The sequence below is a fragment of the Perognathus longimembris genome, chromosome 24 (genome assembly GCF_023159225.1).
Source record: "Perognathus longimembris pacificus isolate PPM17 chromosome 24, ASM2315922v1, whole genome shotgun sequence".
NCBI lineage: Eukaryota > Metazoa > Chordata > Mammalia > Rodentia > Heteromyidae > Perognathus > Perognathus longimembris.
This window is the reverse complement of record NC_063184.1, coordinates 24,990,502-25,014,905: the sequence shown is the minus strand read 5'-3', so window position 1 is coordinate 25,014,905 and position 24,404 is coordinate 24,990,502. Positions and strand designations below refer to the sequence as shown.

The 24,404-nt window shown below is 49.6% G+C and overlaps 1 protein-coding gene across 1 annotated transcript in view; it reads right to left on the bottom strand.

The window, feature by feature from the left end:
• Dchs2 (dachsous cadherin-related 2) overlaps positions 1-23,049 on the bottom strand; it is a 135,211-nt gene extending 112,162 nt beyond the window's left edge. The window contains 1 exon segment of the mRNA XM_048333548.1: positions 21,088-23,049. Within this exon segment, the coding sequence (XP_048189505.1) occupies positions 21,088-23,049 (1,962 nt within the window).
• Positions 23,050-24,404: the final 1,355 nt, after the last annotated feature.

The following is a 24,404-nucleotide window of genomic DNA, read 5'->3' as shown; positions in this document are numbered from 1 at the left end:
AATAGATCAGGCCTTAGCTATAAATCAGAGCTCCATTTCAGCCATCTAGCATTAATCACACCGATCTAATTTGCAAACATCTCCAGTGGTTTAATTCGAGAAGCAGGCAGAGGGGACAACACAGAAAAGCATACTGTGATACACAAATGAGAAACAACAGCATTTTGATGGGACTGAATTTCTTCTTAGATAAACGTTTTGTTGAGGAACGTGGTAGATGACTATGTACAAATTTTCTTCTATGTGAGGTGGAACTTCTTTCCTAAGGATCAGCTGTCTCCTAGGAGAGTTGCAAAGTCTTCATGACCCCTACATAAGCATCTTGCCTCTGCCATCTGTCCTTTGTTTGACCTTGAGGATGTTGTTGTACGTCTATTTAAATCTCAAGCCACGTCTACCTAACGGTTTCCTCCCAACACCTACTGCATAAGGTTGTTATGAAGATTAAATCAGATATTCCCTCTAAGTAAATGCACAGCTCTGCACATAGTCAGACAATAATACATGTTAGCTATTTTTTATGGTTAGCTATAACTTCATGCAGTAACTGGAATGAATTAAAAGGAAAAAACCTTGCAGGCTATACATCATTTGGTTAAAATAATAATAACAACAATAATAAGCAATGAGCCTAAAATATCCACAGAATATATACAAACTGATTTCCAGCCTCAGCTTTGGACTAAAATCTGTAATGGAATAACCAGTGTTTTCTAAATGAGCTTCCAGGCCAAGAAGAGCTCAACTTAGTAAAAGGGAAAGGAGAAGTAATCTATGAGCATGCGAAAGCATCCCCAAAATCCGAATTGAAACTCAGGCCCATCATCTGAGAATTTAGAGTCTTCTCAGTAAAAACACATTTATCACTTGCTTCTATAAAAGACCATACTCTGCTCTCTGAAGAATGTTGTTTAGAAACCATGAAAACAAATTCTTCTATTTTCTATCTCAGGATGTATCCATATTTAATATATCTCAATGGAAATTTTGTATTTGCCTATCTTTTAAAAGCTAACATTTACTTCTGTATCCTAATAGGCCTATTTTCTAAGAGAGTAGGGAAAGCAGAGAGGAAATATATAAAAAGGAAAAGCATGGTACATGATGTACAGATATATCATACCTCAGAATAGAAAGCAATACATAGAAAATATGTTTACAAACTAAAATATATTATAGATATCTAAGGCTTGCATCACATATAAGGAGAGTTAAGGAACTGGAGGCCTGGATTTTGGGGCTAGCCAATGAGCAAAAAGTGTCAGGCACCAAGACCTAAAAAAAAAAAAAAAAAAAAAAAAAAAGAACTATAAGTCAGGCACCCATGGGTGCCTATAATCACACCTATAATCCTAGAGACTCAGGAAGCTGAGATTTGAGGATCATGGTTCAAAGTCAGCCCAGGCATGAACATCTATAGATTCTTATCTCCAATTAAATACCAAAAAAAGCCCGAAGTAGAGCTGTGGCTCAAATGGTAGAGCCCTAGCCTTAAGTTAAAAAGTTCAGGAACAGCATCCACTATGTGAATTCACATCCCAGGACAAGCATGAGAGAGAGAGAGAGAGAGAGAGAGAGAGAGAGAGAGAGAGAGAGAGAGAGAGAGAGAGAGAGAATATGTTAAAGTGTTGTTTGTTCCTCCATGCTTTTAAGATCTTCCTATTTGGCCCGATCGGCTCCATCCTTTAGTAGCTGGATTTATCCCTTAGAGAAAGGCAAGCAGAACTTGCACATTTTTAGTGAACAAAGCAAAGGAACTGGTGAGGAGAAGAAGCAGCCTGTAAGTTTGTAGAAGGAAGACTTAACAATCTTTATTTACTTTCCACAGCTTCACTTTCCAGAAAGTTCTCCCTGAGGTCAAGAGCTGATATATCTGATGGCCTGTACTTGATGTTAAACTAATCAAAAGCACAAGGGGCAGGTCTTGCTTTTTAAATGCAGAGAGAGGAAAGGGACAGAAGCCATCTGGCACAAACAGTCTCTCCCCACCCTACCCCACCAACCAAAAGAGTTGTCTCCACTTCCTCCTCTTCTAAGCCAGCAAGAGATCATTATCCCATTACTCAACACAGAGTAACTTTTGTTGCTTTCTTTTTCTTTTTCCTCCAGTTACAAGTGATACATACATATATATATATATATATAATGTTTACTTGCATTTTTGGTTTTGTAAATACTTTGATTCTCTCAACAGCTATCTTATCCTACTTCAAAGTGTGGCAAGTTGGACATCTCAGCGCTATCTACTAAAGGACTACAAATAATCACACTTTATGTTTGCACATTGCTTTATAGCATACAAAAGCTTTCCTGTGGAGTATTTGTCTCTCTTCATCGCCATCCTAGAAGATAGGGGAGAAAGACATTATCATTACTCATATGCTCACACAGAAAACTGTCTGGAAAAATGGCTGTTAATACTACTCTGTGCGCGCAGATGGAGGAAGAAAGAGAAGACAGCAAAATGGCTGCTTAGCATCCATTTCAAACTATTAAGTGATAGAACCTAAATTCCTTCCAAAATTTCTGATGCTGAGTCTTGTATAAAGAAATAGACAACAATTTGAATTTGAAATCTAACTCATGGTAACTTAGTAATTGCAAGATATGCAACCAAAAAACTTTAAACATTTGAATGGAGAGAAAAAAATGCAACCTAAGAGATTGGAATGCACATACAATCCATAGCTCAAGATGAGTCAAACTCCAGGTAGCTAGTAAACGCCAGGTAGAAAGCTCTCCTGGAGCCAAAGGCTGAAGGGAAATCATGCACCAGAGTCTTTAATACTAACGTAACGTTGTGAAACATATGTATCTGCTCAACCTCTAACGTACTTAAGCTGATTGGAAAAATGACTAATGGAACAAGTGAAAATCCAAATAACTCAGAAGTATATAAGTTAAAAACAAAAAGAGTTTTCTCACACCTAATCTCAAAGGAGACATGCCATTTCTTCCGCTGTGTGTGTGTGTGTGTGTGTGTGTGTGTGTGGTGTGGCGGAACTCAGGCTTGGATTTTTGCTAAAGGCTGCTTCTCTACTACTTAAGCCACACTTCCATTTCCTTTTCCTTTTTTTTTTCAGGTATGAGATAGGGACTCAAACTCAGTACGGACCCTTTTGCTCACTGGTTAGCACTCAACTGAGTCATGCCTTCAACCCTTCCACTTCCATTTTCAACTAGAAACAAGTTACCAAGCCCAACTCTTCATGTATACATGGAGATCTTTGGGGCATGTGAGAGGCTGGCTTCCGGCCATCCTATGCCTCAATTCGTTCTAGAAATTCAATACCCTCATGACATCCAAGGTCACCAAGAATGCAAAACTAAAAAACAAAGAGAAAAAAAAATAAAATAGAAACAACAGACAACCACAGATCCATTAAGCCTCCGATGCTGGATATGAATTGTCACATGAGCTGTGTATTTATTCTGTTCATTGAGTTTAAAAATGAAAAATAATGAATGTTGTCAGACAATTCCAAACCAAAAGAGCTTAATTTAATGAAATAACTTCTCAATTTCTACTTCCAGGGGTAACGTTACTTTGGAATGGGCTACTGGACTAAATACAGGAAATCACTTTTGGGTCTGTGTGTGCTGCTAGAGGCACGCATGCTCTTCCTGTGGGCTTTTTTTGCTCACAGACAGTACTCTACCACTTGAGCCTTGCCTCCAGTCTAGCTTTTTGCCGGTTGGTTGGATATGGAGTCTACTAGTCTTTTCTGCCTGAGCTGGCTTCAACTGAGATATTCCGGGTATCAGCTTCCTGAGGTGCTAGAATTACAAGTGTGAGTCACCGGCAGGTGGCAGTTAATGGCTTTTTAGCCATCAAAACCATGGTGCAGGAAGGAATGGAGTGAAACCAAGATGCTTGCTCCTTACAATTATCCAAACTAGGATCTGCCACCGCCAAGCCCGCCAAGCCTCCTGGAGTAGGGAGGAAAGACTTCACTCCTCACAGCAGGAGGGGGCCAGAACTGGGCATGCCCACATAGGTTCTGCTGTGCGGAGCCAGACCAGGGCTCCACGCACAAACACCTAGCTGGAAGAACACGCCAGGTAGAGCAAGGAGTCAGCAAGCCTGCTCTTTGTCCTGGACTGACTAAGACCTCACCCCCCTAGGCCCCCTGCTGAAATTGCTATCCTGCTGAATGAACAACCCAGGTAAAGAGCCATCTGGACCTTGCGTTCTCAGCAAAGCTAGTAAGACATGCAGGACGAATGGGAAATTGACCTCGTTTTAACACAAAGTATGTTTTATCCAAGTAAATCATGATAACGAGATCAGAACGACAGCTGTAAAAGCTCAGCAGTCCCTTGCCAACGTAAGAGACCAGACTGTTTATACTCAAAATGTTTATTAATCAAGGAAGAGAATGAATGCTAGAGTTTGATTTAGGCAATAGATCCAAGACTTTTTTTTTTAAAGCTCAAAAAATATGGACAAAGTGTACTCCACTTTTTAAATAAAGGGCAATTTTAAGATTTAAATAGGTTTTACTGTAATTTCTTTTTTAAAAATTAGTTCCTCTTACTGGCATTTTAGTAATACTTCATCAACAAGGTTCCAAAAGTGCTCCATTACTTCTTGCTTCTATATCCACCAGTCTTAAAAAAAAATTGGACACAGAAACACAAGTGCTCTAAGTGTTCACTGGAAAATCCACAAAGGTCACACAAGTTTCTTGGTGCTCACTGCAAGATCTACAAAGGTTACACAAGTTTAATGGTTCAAAAGCTTGTTTCTCAGTAGCATCCGCAGCAAGTGATAGTTCCAGTTGCATACAAAGATCATCCTCTCTCATCTGGAATGCTTCTGACCAAGAGAAAAACAGATTTGTGCACGGATACAGAAACTGTTCACATGCTAACAGATATATCATTGCCTGTCAGTGAGGAGGCAAAGGTCACTTAGAACCTTGGTATCCACAGAGGTTGTTGGCTGTTGAGTTACCTGACGCTCTGGAAAGAGTTCCTTCCGTCATGTAACACACTTCACTTGACTCTTACAAAAGCATCGCTACATACAAAGTGATACCATGCTATATTTTTTGTTTAGTTTTAAATTATCTTTGTAGTTGCACAAAGGAGTTGCCATTTAACAGTCACGAATTTAATGTATAAGAAAATTGATAAGTGCCTTTCAATATTCCTACCCACCCATCATCCTCTCCCCTTCCCTTACTTTTCTTAATTTCGTGATATATACAATGAATTCTTGACTGTTTTCCCCTACTTCTCTTCATCCACCCATCTCTCCGTATCAACAAAATACGGTATATCTAATACTTCCTTTTTTTATCACTAGATTTTAAGTGGCTTTCGTTCTAAATATTAACACAAAGGTCACTACCATCACTTAAGCAGAGAAATCTGAAAATTGATAAAACGATGACACTATTCAAGAGAACTACTGGCCAATTACTGTAAAGACTTTCCAGAATTATCCCAAGTTCAAACAGTGCTTGTTACTGTAAGTATAATGATCTCTTCTTTATGCTTCTGAAGGAAAGCTGAATAAAAGTAGGTATCACATGCAGATTGAGATACAATGTGGATATGATATAAAATGATACAGAAATGCCATTTTTGAAGAAATCATTCATAAATAACAATCTTGTCTTATAAAAGAGGTACACCTTTACAAATTCAAATTGTTTCAAAACAGCTCTCTTTCCATGCTCTGTAAATGTTTGTAAAATGTTATTCAATATCATACTCCCTGAGGCCTGATGAAATCATCCCGTCATATGTTCAGGCCAAGATCACTGAACAAGCAAGGAAAAATGAAACACGCATGTGTAGTGGCGGCGTGTGCCACCTGGCAGGAACGCACTGACCCCCGTCTAACTCGGTAGCGTGCTTCATGCTCTGCCTCCATTACTCGTCTGTTTTCTGGCCTGCTTGGAGTTCACAGCATTCTCCAATTTGTTGTCTCATCTACGAAGAATTACTAAATGCAGGCAGTCCTCCAGCCGGACATTCTTGCACCATGACTAGAGACTTTTATTGTGCATACATGTTTTGTGAGCAGTAGTATCACATTTTAAATGTTTCTAGATGGTCCTTCAACCCATCTAGATACAAATCATAACACAAATCAAGACTCCACTATGTAGGAACGTTATGAAATGCATAAGATATACTGGTACAATACTACATAGAGGGAAGTTTAATCATTTTATTTTTTCAGCGTTTCCAGGATCTTCTTGGGAGTACCGGTGTCATTTGAAGCTCCCTAATGAAAACTTTTCCCTCCTAGAATGATTCTCTTGCGTGGCCGATCCGTGATGCCTTCCAATGTATTCACGGAGGACGTTTCCTTAGGGACTTTTTCATTAAATTTCTCATCTGCCCCACAGTATAAGGTTTCATTTGCTCCAAAGTCATGCGCTGATGGGACATCACCTTAATTTATGTTCTAATAGCATCCAGTTAAATAAGGCAATAATAAAATTCCCACAATAATATTCCCTTGTTCTTATTAAACTGTGGTTTGTCTTCCAAGAAAACCCCATTAAGTTTAATCACTGGTTCTACCACTCTGTACAGCCTTGGCTGTAAGACTTAGCTCCACTGGTTAGTAGTAAACAGTCATCTATTCATGAAAATACCAAGCACTTAGCTGGGAGCTGATGGCAGCCCAGGCAGGAAAGCTCACGGGACTCTTATCTCCAATGAACCACCAAAAGGCCAGAACTGGGACTGTGGCTTAACTGGTAGAGCGCCAGCCTTGAGCAGACAGAGGTCCTGAGTACCCAGGCCCTGAGTTCAAGCTCAGTAACAGAATCAGCCTATTATTGGCCTAGAATTGAAAATCCCGTATGTATGTCTATGCATATATAGATATGTGTGTACTATATAGGTCTGCATGTCGTGTGCGTATGTATGCATGTGTGAAGACACATGTATACCAGCACTGCAGGTACACGTGCACTGTGTTTACAAGCATGTGCGGCTGTATGCACGCACGCATGCAAGCCTGTGCCGGCTGGGTCAAGCAGCCACTTCCGGGTGGCTTCAAGACACACTGGCTCACTCAAGAACTGCACATCAGCTGGGCACCAGTGGCTCATGCCTGTCATCCTAGCTACTCAAGAGGCTGAGATCTGAGGCTCACAGTTCAAAGCCAGCCCAGGCAGGAAAGTCCGGGAGACTCTTCTCTCCAATAAACTACAGAAAGGGCCAGGCGTGGAGCTGCGGCTCAAGTGGTAGGGCCCTAGCTTTGAGCACGAAAGCTCAGGGACAGCGCCCAGGCCTGGAGTTCAAGCCCCAGGAAATGTGTTTCCAATCATGCCTTGTCATGTCCCAGCACGTGTTGCAGTTATGAGAGGACCCCGGGCTGCCCCCGCTAGGCCGCCCTCCCTCTCCACGCGCGATCACTGTGACACGTTACGTTTCTGGGTGATCCAGAGAGGGTTTATCGTAAAACTTACCTAGGCAGCCAGGTGCTGGTAGCTCACACCTGTAATCCTAGCGACTCACGAGGCTGAGATCTGAGGACTGCAGTTCAAAACCAGCCAGCGCAGGGAAGTCCGTAAGACTCTTATCTCCAATAAACTACTCAGGAAAAGCCAGAAGCGGTGCTGAGGCACAAGCGGTAGAGCGCTGCTAGCCTTGAGTAAAAGAAGCTCGGGGACAGCGCCCAGGCCCTGAGTTCAAGTCCCAGGACTGGCAAAAAAAACAAAAACCTATCTGGCTGTTCTCAGTCATCAAACTTACACTGCTCAGCTCCTAAATCCGGGCTCAGACTTCACGCCCACTGGCCTGCTGAGATACACAGGCATGAACTCAGAAAGACAGCCGTGCGGGAACAAGCCCTCTGCCGGTCCAAGGGAACCACGCCTCCTGCTCCACCCCGCCGTGGCTTCAGAGAATGCTTTAGAGTCTTACTTCAGCAGTTCTTTCCCAAATCTTCACGACAGAAGATAAACATGCCAGCCAGGTGCTGCTGGCTCAACGCCTGCTATCCTAGCTACTCAGGAGGCCGAGATCTGAGGATCACGGTTCAAAGCCAGCCCAGATAGGAAAGCCCACCAGACTCTTGATCTCCACTGAAGCACCAGAAAACCAGAAGTGGAGCCGTGGCTCAAAGTAGTAGAGCGCCAGTTTTGAACAGAGGAAGGCTCAGGGACGATGACAAAAGTCCTGAGTTCAAGGGCCAAGTCTGGTGCATGCACGCGCACACGCACACACACACACACACACACACACACACACACAAAGTGCCACAAAGGCAGAGAAGAGAAATAAATGTTCACTAAGCAGACAGAGCAGGTGGTCTACAGATAGCTCTAGGAATCAAAAGCTCCCAGTTCCTAGGCGGAAAAATGTAGTGGCATCTTAATTAACATGGATATTATGACAGATGTTACTACACACACTGCATGCCGTAATGGCTGTAAGTCCCCAGCAAAACAACGAGCTATAGACAGCACAGCTTTGGGCAAAGAAGGTAGCTGGAGTTGCAAGAAGTTATTAATTAACATGGCAGCAAAGCTACGGGACAGGGAAGCCCAGAGGAGTTCTTTGGCCCATTGTCAGCCGTGAGACACATATGTAAATAATCCTCAGTTTTCCAAGGCTCTTTTCTCTTGTAGCCTTTATCCCCTTGACAATGACTGTAATTCTCTGTACCCGAGATCTCATCCAAGTCTAGCATTTGTGATTACAGGACAATGAAAGGAATCTTGCTGACATTTGCCTTCTTCTAAATCTCACAATAATTAAAACATCCTGGAAATGAACACTGTCATGTTCTTACTATGACAACAGACTCAACTGTCAGTTTTTTCGATCACAGTAATCTTTGCCATGCGGGTCACCCTAAAATTAACTTGGCGTAACTACACACATCCAACCAAATTCTAATGCTGAAAGTGTATTTTTAAACTGTTTATACAGAACATTTGTTTTGGGCAACAGACTCAGCTTTTCCCCTAAAAAAAAATTGAGGCATTGATAGGTTTTTTCTTTTAAATCAGGACTGACAACAACAAAAAAAAGACCTACTTTCTCACTGAAAGGTTGAAAATTCACATTGCTCAAGATTTATTGTACTCATAGATTGATAAGTTAAAGTGACGCCCCTTTGTAAAATACCTTAAAGATGATTAAAAAATAAATACATTAGCCAGGTGGGGCTAGCTCACACCTGTAATGAGATCTGAGGATCTCGGTTTGAAGCCAGCTTGGGCAGGAAAAGGCCATGAGACTCTTTCCTCCAATTAACCACAGAAAAGCCTGAAGTTGAGCTGTGGCTTAAGTGGTACAGCAGTAGCCTTGAGCAAAAAAAAAAAAAAAAAAAAAATCCCCCTAAAGACAGCACTCAGGCCCTGTATTCGAGCCCCAGAACAGTCAAAACTAATAATAAAAGTCAAAAATAAAACGTGAAAGGTTGATGACTCCATCACTTCATGAGATTTTTTTTTAAGGTGAAAATTCAATTACTTTGTAAGATTTCTTTGGAAGAAGCAGCTTCCATGCAGATGCCTGGAGAGATGTAAAACTGTCTTGGGTATGAAAAACTAATGGTCAATGCATTGCGCATGGCCTAACACTCAGACACCATCTGAGAGATGCTAGGTGCTTCCGTTGTTATGGGAACATCACCAAGTGGCTTCCACAGACCTACACACACACACACACACACACATACACGCACACACATAAAATGTATGTACATATATGTGTGTTTATGTATCTTCTTGTATATATTTGTACTTATTTACATATTCTCATATATATGAGGATACTCTGAAATCATCATTAAAAGCACATAGAGTAAATAGAGGTGCTAGTAGATTTTTACTGCTGTTGTCAGGTACTTGGTTCTGTACTTCCTTGCATGTGCTGTGGTTTTCCTATCACCAGCAGTGCAGTGTTTGTTTCCAGCATCATCAGCACCAACAGTGGGCTGTGTGTCCTGCATTTTTTTTTTTTTTGTCGGTTGTGGGGCTTGAACTCAAGAGCCTAGGCATTGTCTCTGAGCTCTTTTGTGCTCAAGGATAGTGCTCAGCCACTTGAGCCACAGCTCCACTTCCCATTTTCTGGTGGTTAAGAGTCTCCCAAACTTTTCCTGCCTGGACTGGCTTCAAACCACGATCCTTAGATCTCAGCCCCCTGAGTAGCTGGGATTACAGGCTTGAGCCACGGGTACCCATCAAACAGAAAGGAGAAAAATGCCATTAAAGACTTGACAGTTCAGGGTGGCTCTGAATCTTACAGCCACAGACAGTATGAATTTAAAAAAAAAAAAACAAAAAACCTCTATCCAGTTATCTCCATCAGGTGATAAATTATTCTCAGACAGCAATATAAAGTTAAGAGTAAATTTACTTAGCTGGGAAGTTTAAGGTGCGGACATCTCGAAAGAATTGGCCACACATCTTACAGCTAGGCGGCATATCTTAAATTAGTGTTTTCTCGGGATGAGGCCGTATCATTTATGACCTTGTCCAATCTCATTATATGTTGGGACAGGAAAAGTAAATCACTATAAATAAGGAAAATGAACCAGCAGATGAAGGGCTCACTTTCTATTTGCTTCAGGCAGTAAACCTTTCCCATGATGCTTCGCACAGAGTCACCGGGTCAGTAAAAGCCAGGCTTAGAACAACGTCTGCACCAGTGCCTGTCCCGTGTGGGAGGAACGCCTCAAGTTCTTAAATGCTTTAAACATACGCCCTCTGGGGGCTGGGGATATAGCCTAGTGGCAAGAGTGCCTGCCTCGGATACACGAGGCCCTAGGTTCGATTCCCCAGCACCACATATACAGAAAACGGCCAGAAGCGGCGCTGTGGCTCAAGTGGCAGAGTGCTAGCCTTGAGCGGGAAGAAGCCAGGGACAGTGCTCAGTGCTCAGTGCTGAGTCCAAGGCCCAGGACTGGCCAAAAAAAAAAAAAAGAAACATACGCCCTCTGCTTCTCGACATAAGCCTTGAGAGTGACTCAGACTATCCCATTCTCTAGATGAAGAAAGTGATACTCAAAGCACCTGCTGGCTGATACCACGCGGGGGTCTAAGGCAAGTTTAGGAAAATGCAAATCAAAGTCACAAGGAGCTATCACCTCAAAAAAAAAAAAAAAAAAGACAGCAATAACAAGTGCTGACCCAAATGGGGGCAAAGGGCGCTTATGCACATTGAGGGAATGTTAAGTTAGCACAGCCATTAGAGAAAGCACCATAGATGTTCCTCAATAAAATAAAAACAGGGCTAGATGTGGTGGTGCGTGCCTGTACTCCCAGCTATGCGAGAGGCGTAGACAGGAGGGTCATAGTCCATGAGAAATGCACAAGAGGCTTTCTGAAAAGTAAAAGCAAAAAAAGGATTAGGGGCCTGGCACAGGTGGTAGAACACCTGCCTGTTAAGCACCAAGTCCTGAGTTCAAATTCCACGACTGTCTGAAAACATGATCCAGCAATCTCACTACTGGGTATATATCCCAAGGAAATGAAATCATCATGGAAGAGATCCACATCTCCTATGTCCACTGGGGCATTATTCACAACAGTCAAAAAATGAAAACAAGCGAAAATGTCTGTCAACTGATAAAGCAAACATGACACGTACACATAATGGGGTACTATTCACCCATGAAAAAGAATAGCGATCCTGTACCGGTGACAACGTGAATGGCATAGGAGGCCATTACATTACATCACGTAAGACAAGCAAAGAAAGACAGGCACCCCGTGATATCATACGTGGAACATGAGGAATTTGATCCCAAAGAAGTGGGCACAGGACCGCGGTCATAGTGAAGGAGGTCAGAGTGAAGGAGGAAGGTTGGAGAAAGACTGGTATATAGGGTAGTTATGCCCTAAGAAGGGTGAGAAGCTCTCTCTGCTGCACAGTGGGGGGACTATGAATAGCAACCATGTCTTGTGCATTTCAAAAGCCCAGAGGAATGGATGTGAATGGTGTTCCCATCGCTAGAATGTGCCTATAAGTCTACGAGTAAAGGCACTGAAGGGCTGAAATAAATACACTGGGGCAGGATAAATTACACAGGACTCTAGTGAGACCCAAGGAGGGGATCCTAAGGAGAACACAAAGACACAATGTCTATGCGCAGCTGATCACATCAAATAGTATGTAGGAAAATGAACTCCAGAACAAGAAATTGTCTTCTTTGTTGCTGTTTGTTTTCTTCTTATCTTTTTCATTCACTTATCTGTCTTTGGCATGGCAATTGGGGCATCGAAATCGAGGGATAGAGAGTGGACTAAAGCAGCCGTGGAGCTCACTGGACACTGTGTTGGAAATGAACTATGCAATTTGTGGGTGGGGACAGGAGGGGAAATCTTGGAGAGAGCAAGGGAAGGGGTGACATTGTCCAAAAAAAGCAATGTACTCCTTAGCTGACTAACGTAACTGTAATCCCTCTGTACATCACCTTTATAAAAACAACATAAAAGAAAGCAAAAAGCTAAAGATAAATACACATCATTCACCAAAAGAAAGAAAAAAAAGCAAGTGGCAAAGCTCAGTGCTGGTCTCCAATCCTATTCACTCAGGAGGCAGAGATCTGAGGATCTCAGTTCAAAGCCTGCCTGAGCACACAAATCTAGGGGACTCTTGTCTTCAATTAACTACCAAAAACCTGTAAGTGGAAATGCGATTCAAGTGGTAGAGGGCCAGCACTGGATAAACAAGCGTGTTCAAGGCCCACTATCGGCACTAAGAACAATTAAACAAACAAATAAATGTTCACAGACAGGCGGCATGTTTCACCTGACTTAAACATCACACGATACCCCATTAATATGTTCCACTTTAATTTTCATTTTTTACCTACCAGTCAGAAAGGAAATGCAATTCAAATCTGTTCAGTGCAGAGCAAGGCACTCGAAGTCTCTGCAGTCTCCCACTGAGCACATGATTATTAATAAGTCAATTTGTATTCTGCTTCAGAGGATTTAGAACAGGGCTCCACCAGGTTGGCCTTCCTCCAAATGGAAAATACAACTCCTGTAATGATGCTTTTTCTGTGGTTTGTGAGTTCTGCACTCGTTTGTTTATTTTGTTCCAGTGAGAGACAGTCCACTGAAAGGTTAAGAGACTGCTATCTTCTCAGGCGAAACAGCTAGCGGGTTGTTTCTGGCTACCACTGGAGAAGCCGTTTTTGGAAAGTGGGTAGGAGGGTGACAGCGTTTAGACACGCCTCCCTGCTACCTGTGACACGCCCACTTCCCAAGGCCAGGGGCCTTTATGGCCAAGGGCAGGTGGTGGGAGGGCTGTGGTGGATAGCTGAACCAATCTTCCTGCACCGTGTGCTTGGCTTTCTAGGACGTGCTTTGCAGTGAGGAAGACGGGTAAGAAGATCCCTGCCAGGACTGATGACGTTCCCAGGAAGAGCCAGTACTACACAACTACCCGGGCAAGGCGTGCTTCCCACAAGGCTTACGGCTTTAGCTCGTGCCATCTGCCGGTGTCTATAAGACGGAGGTCGCTAGCCGTGACCGTAAGGGGTGCTTATTGGTGAAGGAAGGCCTCCGAAGGCAATAATGCTTTCAGGAACGAGTCAGAGCCAGCAAAGCGGGGGCTGCTGCTACCAGAGGCCTGCAGGACAGCACACTAAGCACAGAGGGGAGCGCCTGGGCCCCCGCCACCCCCGGCTGGCCTAACCAAACTCCACAGGCGGATGGTCTCACAGCAGATGCTTATTCCTCACAGATCTGGAGGCCCAGGTCAAAGCGGGGCCGCATGGTGGAGCTCAAAGGAGGACTGCACTGCTTCCCAGTGTGCGGAGATAAAGAGCTCCACACTCTTCCTCCACTCGCTTGAAGGGTGTGAGGCAGGTGCCAGCGGCTCACGCCTGGAATCCCGGCTATTCCCGAGGCTGAGAGCTGAGGACTGAAGTCTAAAGCCAGTGAGACTCGAATCTCCAATTAACTAGAAGTGGCTCAAGTCGGTAGAGCAAAAAAAGGCTGAGAGACAGCACCCAGTTCCCCCAAGTTCAAGCACCCCCACTCACGCAGAACAAACATGCACTAGGTGACAAGGCTCCAGGTAAAATTATTAACCGCGTGTTGTCGTATGAAGAGTACACCGTAATAAATATGGAATCATGTGGTTAATGGAGCCAAGGAAAGGCTCATGGAACCCGTACCTTTCAGGTAGCCAGGCAAGCCTGTCTCTTTGGGAACTGTGAAATATGATATTCATCAAGTGCCACCTTGCTGTCGCCTCTTTCTACGCTGGACGCCCTCAGAGGCAGGGGAAGCGAGAGAGACACGGGCAAGACAATGAAAAGATGCTCCTAAGCCCAGTCCCGAAACTCTCCGGTCTGCACCCGAAAACAGGGCTTTGTTTGTGTCCCTGGAACACAGAAGCCTTTGTAATGACCTCAGAGAATCTTACCTTCAAAGGAGTGTCAACAGCGCAGGGGCTTAGCTCGCTCCTCAGCCCCTGGCCGGTCTCTCCTACAACAGACGTGCTTCCCCGCCGGACTAGAGAACCCCCCCCGGTAAACACCAACTTCCTCGGGTTTCCAGACACAGACACACGGACAGGAGACCGTTCCACCTGGACCACCGTTCAGAACCGAAGAGCACCTCGACCTGTGTACGCCACACACCACCATTATGTTTAATCTCCTCGAAACCTACCTTCAACATTGATACTGCATTGATACTTCAAATGAAGAGAGAAGAAATTTCAAGACAGTCTGAGTGTGAAGGTCTGAGGAGGAGGAGGGTGGTGGCCCTGTCATGGGATGTGGAGGGGGACGGTAACCCATCCACCCCCCTTGGTGGGGTTCTGCAGGGCTCTGTCCTCGCTGCCACACCAAGGAAAGGAAAGGAAAGCAAAGCGACACTGCCAGTCGCTCTTGCTCTTGGCACAGGGCTGTGTTTTCTTCTTTGAGGCTCTCGTGAAATAAACCACCAACGCCGTCAGGGCAAATACTGAACCGTTACAAATTACTACAGTCATTTAAAATAGGAAGCACACGTTTTAAACTTCTATGAAGTGAATACAAATTTACCTGACTTCATGAGAGGTGTCAAAGGGATATACTGAACAACACAGAAAAATACACACGCCTATAATCCTAGCGGCTCTGGAGGCTGTGATCTGAGGATGGCGGGTCAGAGCCAGCCTGTACATGAATTTTATTTCCAAGTAAGCAGCATAAAGCTGGACTGGAGGTGTGGCTGGAGTGATAGAGCGTCAGCTGTGAGTAAAGAAATCCAGTGTGCAAGGCCCTAGTTTGTGCACTGGTACTGCACAAAAGCCACATATACACAAAGGGCTGGAAGTGTCATCCAAAAGATTGGCAAAGATGAATCCCTGAGTTCAAACCTCAATGCTGAAAGTACAAAAAAATAAACAAAACCTTTTCAGGACAGGGTGGCTTCTACTTGCAATCCAAGCTATTCTAAGTAGAGAAGACTGTATTTTTAAGGACGGCATGGGTATTAAGTTAGAAAGACCCCATCTCAACCAACAAAAGCTGGGTAAGGAGGCCTATCAGCCCATCTATGCAGTGTAAATAAGTGGATCACAGTCCAGGCCAACTTAAGACAGAAATGCATGACCATATCCCCAAAGGGCTGCGGGATGCAGCTCAAATGGTAGAGCACCTGCGTAGGAACTGTGACTCAAACTCCAATACCATGTGCAGACGTACACACGCATGTGGGGCGCACCGACTGGCCCCGCCTGTCCACCCTGTGGTGTGTGGCTGTTTGCACCTTGGGAGTGAGGCCCTGAAGAGCCCCACCTTCCTCAGTCCCTGGGGGTGTGCTTGCTTGCACTGCCTCCCAGAAGAGGGATCCCAGTTAGCCCCGCCTGCCTTCCGGGTCTGGAACTGGAAAGGCGGCTCTAGCTGGCCACGCCTCCCAGCCTTAAGACCTTGTGCAGCAAGATGGCTGCTGGCAGTAACCTGGGGGCGGTCCTGCTAGTACTTAGGCCGCCCCTTAGGGAGGTCCCATGGCCTTCTGCCCTTGACTGACAGCTCGGACCGCCAATCATAGCCCCTGGCTAGGTATGTTACACCCGCCTCTTCCTGCCATTGCCAATACTTAAGATCAGGTCCGCACCACTAAACTGAGAGCATCTTGAGCTTCTCCCAAGTCCTCTGATTGTCCAACTTCCGGCAAAAGGTTGGGTTGGGCTGAGTGCAGGCGACTCGTGGCTTGTTACCTATTCTGGGTTCACCCTCGGCGGGGTGCGCTTCCTCGCCTCTCCCGCTGGTTGGGAGAGCACCCGGGGTGCAGGGACCCCTGCACATGCACACACACACACACACTGTAAAATCCTCGACTAGATGTAACTTTTACTATATGATTTTCTTCCCACCACATAGATCTTCAATAAAATTCAACAGCTAATGATCTTCTAGTTAACAAGATTAAAGAAGCGGGGCTGGGGATATGGCCTAGTGGCAGAGTGCTTGCCTCGTATACATGAGGCCCTGGGTTCGATTCCCCAGCACCACATATACAGAAAACGGCCAGAAGTGGCACTGTGGCTCCAGTGGCAGAGTGCTAGCCTTGAGCAAAAAGAAGCCAGGGACAGTGCTCAGGCCCTGAGTCCAAGCCCCAGGACTGGCAAAAAAAAAGAAAAGATTAAAGAAGCTAAAGACTACAGAGGACTCAGACTACCAGTAAATTTCACCCCCTCTTTCATGGTAGCCCCAATCTATTGTTTTTCCTAACACAAGGCAACAACTGTAGCACCACAAGGAACATCAAAGGCAGAGCTGGATAGAATGCAGAGGGGAGACATGGAGACCTGGAGCCAGGCCACCAGGCTCCCATGTGAAGGAATGGTAGGCAAACAGTGATGGAGAACAGGATCAGGTCATGCCAGCGGGCATCGGAGGAGAAAGGATGGAGAGGTGCAACAAACACTAGAGGCCTTGCCCTATACTGTGGTCAGATTTGGAGAGGAATCAGCAGAGTTAAGAAAGTGACCATGCTCTTGCTAAGAGCCACCTTTGCTCAGTCCCTTGTGCATTCACTCCTCCCACCAACAGTATCCAGTCATTGACACGTGACCTGAAGCTGATTAATAAGCTGGCTTTCAGCACACCGCCCCTAGGGGCCATTTATGGTACTATCCCCCTAGTAGAGCTGAGGCAGAGCTGTAAAAAGACCACTCAAGGCGGAGGGACTGATCAAAAAGGAAGAAGTCCACGCAGAATGAGAATACAATTTAGTCTTTTGCAGCTCACAAGGCAAAGTGGGGATCAGGCCTTCCCTTCATTGTCCCCCAACTGCCATGTGCTCCTCAAAGTCAGACCACGAGGTGAACGAATACACATAGCCCGGGGTTCTCTCCCACGGATTGTTTGGAGTCTCCAGGCTGGCTCTGGACCCCAGGGATTGGCACAGGACATGGCCTTCCCTTTATATTCTGACAGTTCTCAACCATGCAAAAGGCAGCCACCCCAGCGCACAGAAAACACACACAGAGACACGCAGCAAACGTGTAAATACATCGACTGAAAAGCTACATTATCTCCTGCAGGAGTGTCCTGAAAGAAGTGATGGATAGGGGCCACATGATGAGGATAATTAGGTTACTATGTACGTTGCTAGTTCCTTCTACGGAATCTAGACACAAACTTTTTTTTTTCTTCTTTCTCATCTTGGTTTTGTTTGATTGGGACCAAAGTGATTTGAGTAGACATGAACTCTAAAAAGGGGAAAAGAAGGAGGAGAAGAGAAAGAGTGGCTCACTCCTATAGTCCTAGCTACCCAGGAGGCTGAGAACTGATAGCTAAACCCAGGTCAGGCAGACCAATTTGAGAACTCCTTATCTTCACTTAACTAGCAAAACGCTGTCCTAGCTACTCAAGTGGCTGAGATCTGAGGATCCCAGTTCAAAGCCAGCCCTGTCAAAAAAAAGTCCTTGTGAGACTCTTATCTCCAATTAACCACTCAAAAGCTGGAAGTGGCTCAAAGTGGTAGAGCACTAGCCTTGAGCAAAAGAACTCAGGGATAGTGCCCAGGCCCTGAGTTCAAGCACCACAACTGACAAAGAAAAAAAAGCTGGACGTGGTAGTATAGCTCACGTGGTAGCGTATGATGCCTGCCCTGAAAGAAAAAGCCTAGTAAGAACGTGAAGCCATGAATTCAAGCCCCAGAAGGATTTAAAAGGCAGACAGAGAAAGGTTAATCTGAAACTTGTATGGAGTTTGACCAGATGGAGATGTGTGACAACCAAAGAGAAAGGAATCCTGGGAATATATAAGAGAGGCCGAAGAGGCAAGAGAGGCAGACAGAGCCTTCGGGCAGCGGGGCCGGTCAAGGGAGGGGACAGAAAGGCAAGGAGACAAAAGCCTCGGCAGAAGATGCATCCAGGAAAGAGGAAGTGGGGTGGGCAACCCTCCAGAACGCTTCAGGGAGGAGGAGGGGGGCTGAGACCAGGAACAGTCTGGTGCCTTTGAAACAGAAGAACGCGGACAGATGCGTGTGAGAGGCGGGGCTGAGTGTGGGGGGAGAGGAAGGTCGGGAGAGTCATCAGGAAGGGAGGCGAGGCACAGGTCAGCTCCAGGCCTGCGGGGAGGGGCTGCCGATGGAGAGCAGCACTGCGAGCACAGCACCCTGCTGCTCAGTTTGCTCTCCACCGTACCCCAGCACCGACAACACTGTCTGGCATGTCACAGAGACTCAATAGCAATTTGTCCACTGGTGGCTGTTGACTCGATGGGTGAATTGCCACGGCGTCTGAGGGAGAATGAAAGGGTCAGCTTGTGCTTGCATCTGTGTGGCTCATGCTGAATGCTGGAGTTGGCACTGCTTTCAGACCTGGTTGCAAGGAAAGGCTGCAGGTAAGCACAGCTCACAGCGTAAAGGCTGAAGTTAAGTCTTTGGGGCAGTCATAGGAGAAAGAGAGAATCTTTCTGGTCAGACACGAGAACTGGAGTGTTTCTGAATGGACCATGAGCGCCACGGGAGATGGAAAGGAGCCGCCTCCAGGGGTCTGGGCGTCAGGAAGGTACAGTCCACAGAAGGGTAGGAATGGAGCAAGGAGTTAAGAGATCCAGGCAAATGCCTGCAAAGTTGTGTTAGTCACCACCGCAGAACTGTAACAAATACTTAAAATAAGCAGTTCATGAAAAGAGTTAGCCTCGGTGTAGGCCTGTAATCCCGGTCACTCGGGAGGTAGACACAGAAGAATTGTGAGTTCTAAGCCAGCCTAGACAGACACAGCAGGAAGACACTCAAATGGACACTCAATTGGTAGAATACTTTTACTTGCCTAGCATATACAAGGTTCCGTTCCCAGCAGAAAGCAGATGGACGAATGGGTAGGACAGATAGATAACAGATCAGATAGATCAGAGATGAAACAGATAACAGAGATAGACACAGATAGGCGGATGGCTGTGTTATTTTTGGCTCCGTTTTAGAGGTTCTACTTCAATGACTGTGTGACAGCCGGCCCTGCTGCTGTCTGTGAACAACTGACCCCGAACAATCCTGCAGTTTCCAGGTTGTGTTTTAATGAGATAATATGATATCCCTTACAGGAAATCTAGGAAAGAACTTTTTTCCTGTTTGTCATTCTTCTGTTGCTTGATTTTTGGAAGACAGACAGACACTCAGTAGATGCTCAGTTCTACAAGGAGCAGATCGGTCCAGACAAGAAAAAGGAAATACAATTGTAAGGAACACGCCCAATGGAACTAAACCCAGCCCCAGAACAAAGCTCTGGCCCCAAGATTCAAACACTGGGTGGGGTTAGTTTTTGCAAACTGGTGGAAAGAAAGACAAGTGAGTAAGGACACAGAAGGAAAGCACTTGAGCGGCGCCCACTCTGGCTCAGGGGACCTGGGTGGGTGGGACACCCCCCGTGGGACACCCCCCACACCGGGCCCAGTGAGTGAGGGGTGTCTGCGAATCTTGAAAGGCTAGGTCCTGAAATTCCCCGACAGGTAATACCATCTGCAGGAACACTTGGCAACGTGGGACGGCTCTGTGCAACTGTAGGACGTGCATGTCCTACAAGGTCAGCACCCCCAGAGGAGCCACGGCCCCCATCTTGGGAACAAGATTAATGAGCACTGCACGGAGGACCCAGTTCACAATTCAAAACAACCCCGAAGGCGGGCTCTCGCCACAGGAGTCACAATTAATCTACATTTTTTTTTCTTCAAATGCATCTGAGTTGTACCTTTTTTTTTTTTCATAATAAGACCTGGAAGGAGCCTCCTGAGGAAAGAAATCTTGGGAATCAGCTAGTCTAACCTCCCACTTGCTAGGACTTTGTTGTTAGAAATCCATGGCAGACACTATCCATGGACATTGGACATCCCTGGGCTCCTCTCATGTCTCCAATCCCTTTGCAGGTCACTAAATCCCTGCAAGCTCAATATTGTTGGAACTAATAGAAGCTACTCCAGTTCTGTCTCCCTCTTAAACAGAGGATGATCAACCAATTTACATTACACCAGATTCTCAATCAGCAAATAAAAAGACAGCCAAGGCCCTGATTGAAGGCTCATCATGCCTTCAATCCTAGCAACTCAAGAGGCTAAGATCTGAGGATTGAGACTAATGTGGGCAGAAAAGTCTGGGAGGCACTTACCTCCCTTGAACCACCAAACGGCCACAAGTAGAGGTGTGGCTCAAGTGGTAGAGCACCAGCCCCGAGCCAAAAAAAAAAAAAAAAGCAAGACATAGAGCCCAATATAAAAGACAATTGAGTCCTAGACTCCTCAGAGAATGATAATGAACATAACCTGAGGCCCTCACACAATGCTTGGGAGGAGTTCCCAAAGACATGCAAGGAGTCCCTGGTTCAAAGTCAGGACAGTTACCGTGTTAAACCCAAATACTTGTCATTTCAAATACTCCTTTATGGAAACTGCCATAGGGCCCACCATGGCGGTGGAAAGCACTGCCTGCTGAGCTCTATTTAGGTCAGCCCCCAATCCACCTGGGAGCAAGCCATGGAGTGAAGGAAAAGCAAGATCCGGATAGATGCCACACGCAGTGGGAAGGACCCGTAAAGACCCTGACACAAAAACCCCTGACTGGGCGCACATCGACCTCACAGCAGAGCACCCACCGCCTGCCCAGGACGCGGTCACGCGGGGGGGGGGGGCACAACGCCCGGCACACTCACCTGCAGGAAGCAGTGTCCCGCGGGGGTGTGCTCTGGGAGGGAGGCGTTGTACACCTGTCTCGGGAACACGGGCTCGTTGTCGTTCACGTCCTCCACGGTGATGCGCACCCGGCAGGTGGCGGAGAGCGGGGGGTCCCCGAGGTCCCGGGCCACCACCCTCAGCTCCACCTCCGCCTGGGCCTCGCGGTCCAGGGCGCGGACGGTGCTGACGGCGCCGCTCTCGGGATGGACGGCGAAGGCCGGGGCGCCGCTCTCGGCCGCGGGTGGCGGCGGCGCGAGCGCGTAGCGCAGCCGGGCGTGCTCCGTGCCCGGCTCGTCGGCGTCCGAGGCGCCGACCCACAGCACCGTGGTGCCCGGGGCCGCGGCCTCGGATACCGAGGCCCGGTAGAGCTCCTGGCTGAAGACCGGCGGCTGGTCGTTGAGGTCGGCGACCCGGAGCAGCAGGGTCTCCTCGGTGCTCAGCGGCGGGGCCCCCGCGTCCGTGGCCCGCAGGCGCAACTCGTACAGATCCCGGCTCTCCCGGTCCAGGGGCCCCGCCACGCACAGGAAGAAGACGCCCGGGGCGCCCCCGGGGCGCAGCGCGAAGGCGCCCTCCCCGCCCTCCAGGGACAGCGACACGCCGCCGCCCCCGAGGCCTGCTGGGCCGGGCTCCGGGGACGCCGCCTCCCCTCCCCCGTCGGGGTCGCCGTCCGCGTCCGACACCGACACGCGAGCCACGTAGTCACCGGGCCGGGCTCCCTCGGAGACGCGGGCCGCGGCGCCCTCGGTGAGGAAGAGCAGGTGGATGGCCGGCCGGTTGTCATTCACGTCCAGCACGGCGATGGACACGCGCGCCGTGGCGACCTCGGGCTCGGCGCCCCCGTCGCGGGCCTCGACCAGCAGCTGGTGCCAGGCCTGCGCCTCGCGATCCAGCGGCCTCCGCACCCGCACCGCGCCGCTCAGCTCGTCCACGGTGAAGGGGGCGGCGGCGTCGGCGGCGTCGTCGGGCGCGGGGGGCCCCGGGCGCGCGCGGAGGCGGTAGCGCACGCGCCCGTTGCGCCCCAGGTCGCGGTCGGTGGCGCGCACGCGGCACACCTCGGCGCCCGGCGGGGCGTCCTCGCGCACCGCGGCGCGGTACTCGGCCTGCTGGAACGCGGGCGCGTTGTCGTTCTCGTCCAGCACGCGCAGCTCCACGCGCAGCCGGCCCCGGCGCCGCGGGCTGCCGCCGTCCCACGCCTCGATCTGCAGCTCGTGCACCGCCCGGGTCTCCCGGTCCAGACGCCGCAGGAGCACCAAGTCCAGCGGCTCCAGGGGCGGCGACGACGACGCCGACGAGGCGGACGCCGGGGCCCCGTAGCGCAGCTGGAAGAGCGGCCCCTCGGGGTCCGCGGGCGCATCCGGAGGTGGAACCAAGCTGTAGCCCTGCGTGCCGAACAGCCCGGCGTCGGGGTCGTGGGCGCCCGGCAGGCGGAAGGCGGTGCCGGGCGGGCTGAGCTCGGACACGTCGAGCCGCAGGGAGTCGCGCGGGAAGCGCGGCGCGTGGTCGTTCACGTCGTGGACGCGGATCTCCACCTGCACCACGGCGCCCAGCAGCGTGGCGGCCACGAAGCGGTAGCGGTCGCGCCGCTCCCGGTCCAGGCGCCGCGCCGTGCGGATCACGCCGGTGTCCGGGTGCACGTGGAAGTCGTCCAGCAGCGGGGAGTCCTCCGCGTCCTCCGACAGCAGGAAGCCGGCGGCCCCCGGCGGCTGCGCCGCGTCCAGCGCCGCGCGGAGGTCCCCCACCGGCGTGCCGGGCGGCAGCCCCTCGTCCACCGACAGGCTCAGGTTGAAGACCTGGGCGGCGGCGCCCGAGGACGCCCACAGCCACGCGTGCACGCAGAGCCCGAGCAGGGTGCGCCGCGCCACGGGGCCCCCGCCGCCAGCGCCCGGCCATCCTCGGGGCCGGCGCCTCCGTCCACCCGGCCCAGGACGCCCGGCGCCCATCCTCCGCCCACCCGGGCTCAGCGCCCCGCCAGCGCCCGGGGAACACGCCGGGATCCCCCCCGCCAGCTTGCGGCCAGAAGACGGCTCGAGTGAGGCACCGAGCCCCGCCGAGCCGGGAGCTCCCGCGGTCACATCCGCAGCCCGCGCCGCGGCGGGTGCCAGCGCGCCCGGCCGCCGCGCACGCAGACCGACGGGGCGGCTCCGGCGGCCTCCGCCCCCGGGGGCTCCAGCCGCGGCTCGTCGCCGGTCCGCTCTCCTCCCGTGCCTCCTCCGTCCGTGCCTCGCTGTGCCCGGCGGCTCGGCTCCCCCGGTAAAGTCAGGTGCATTGTTTCTTCTGCCAAAAAAAAAATAGGAGGAGGAAATTATTGAAGGGCGCGCGCCCGGAGAGGCCGGGGCTCCGGCCGGGAGGGTGGAGCCGGGGCGGGGTGGGCGGGCGGTGGGAGGAGCCGCTCCGGGGGCGGCCACGCCCCCCGGACCCCGCGGCGCCCCCTCCGCCCCGGCCTCCGTCCCCTCCCCGCGCGTGACGCGGCGCCCACGAGGACCCAATCCACCCACCCTGCGCGCCGGGGCTGCGCCGCCGGGCTGAAGGAAAGGATCGGGAGACGCGGAGCGCGGGGCGGACGCGAGCCGGGGGTGGGGGTGGTCCTGGCCGGGCGCGCCCAGGGCGGCGGGTGCGGGGTGAGGAGGGGCCAGGACGGCCCGCCAGGCCGCCCGCCCCCCTCCCCGGGCCTCCCGCCGGCCTGACGCGCGGCCCCGCGCCCTGGTGCAGCCGAGGCGCGCGGGGGGGGGGGGGGGGAGGAGGGCGGGGGACTGGAATCACTTTGCGGAGCCAAACTTGTGTTGTGCATTTGCCCAGAGAGAACGATCCCCAGTGGAAGGACAGATGGAGGCAGAGGCCGATGCACAGCTGGAGCCAGAGCGACTGCAGGGGAGGAGAAGCAGAACCTGGGGGCGGGGGGGGGGGGCGGGAGAGGGGGGCGCGGGGCGGGGCGTCCTCGAGGAAAGCCGGGGCGATCTGCGGTGCACATGGAGCCCGCCAGGCTTTAGGCTGGGCGCGCGGCTGTCCCTCCCCTCTGCCACCCGGAATGAGGGCTGTAGATGGAGCTTTTGAACCTGCCTGGCTTCCCTTCCTTCATCCATCACAGTCGGGAAAGGTGATCAATGGCCGCTAATAAGGTGCGCTCTCCGCCCGCTGAAGAACCCGGCCGCCCTTCGCACATGGTTTCTGCATGTATGCCCCAGGAAAGCATTGGTAGCCCCTGCTCCACCCTTCGGGGAGGACCCCAAGATCCTGCCTTGTGGCTGCTTCTAGCTCCAGCCAATGCCTCTTTTTATTCGCTGGCTTGAGCATCATT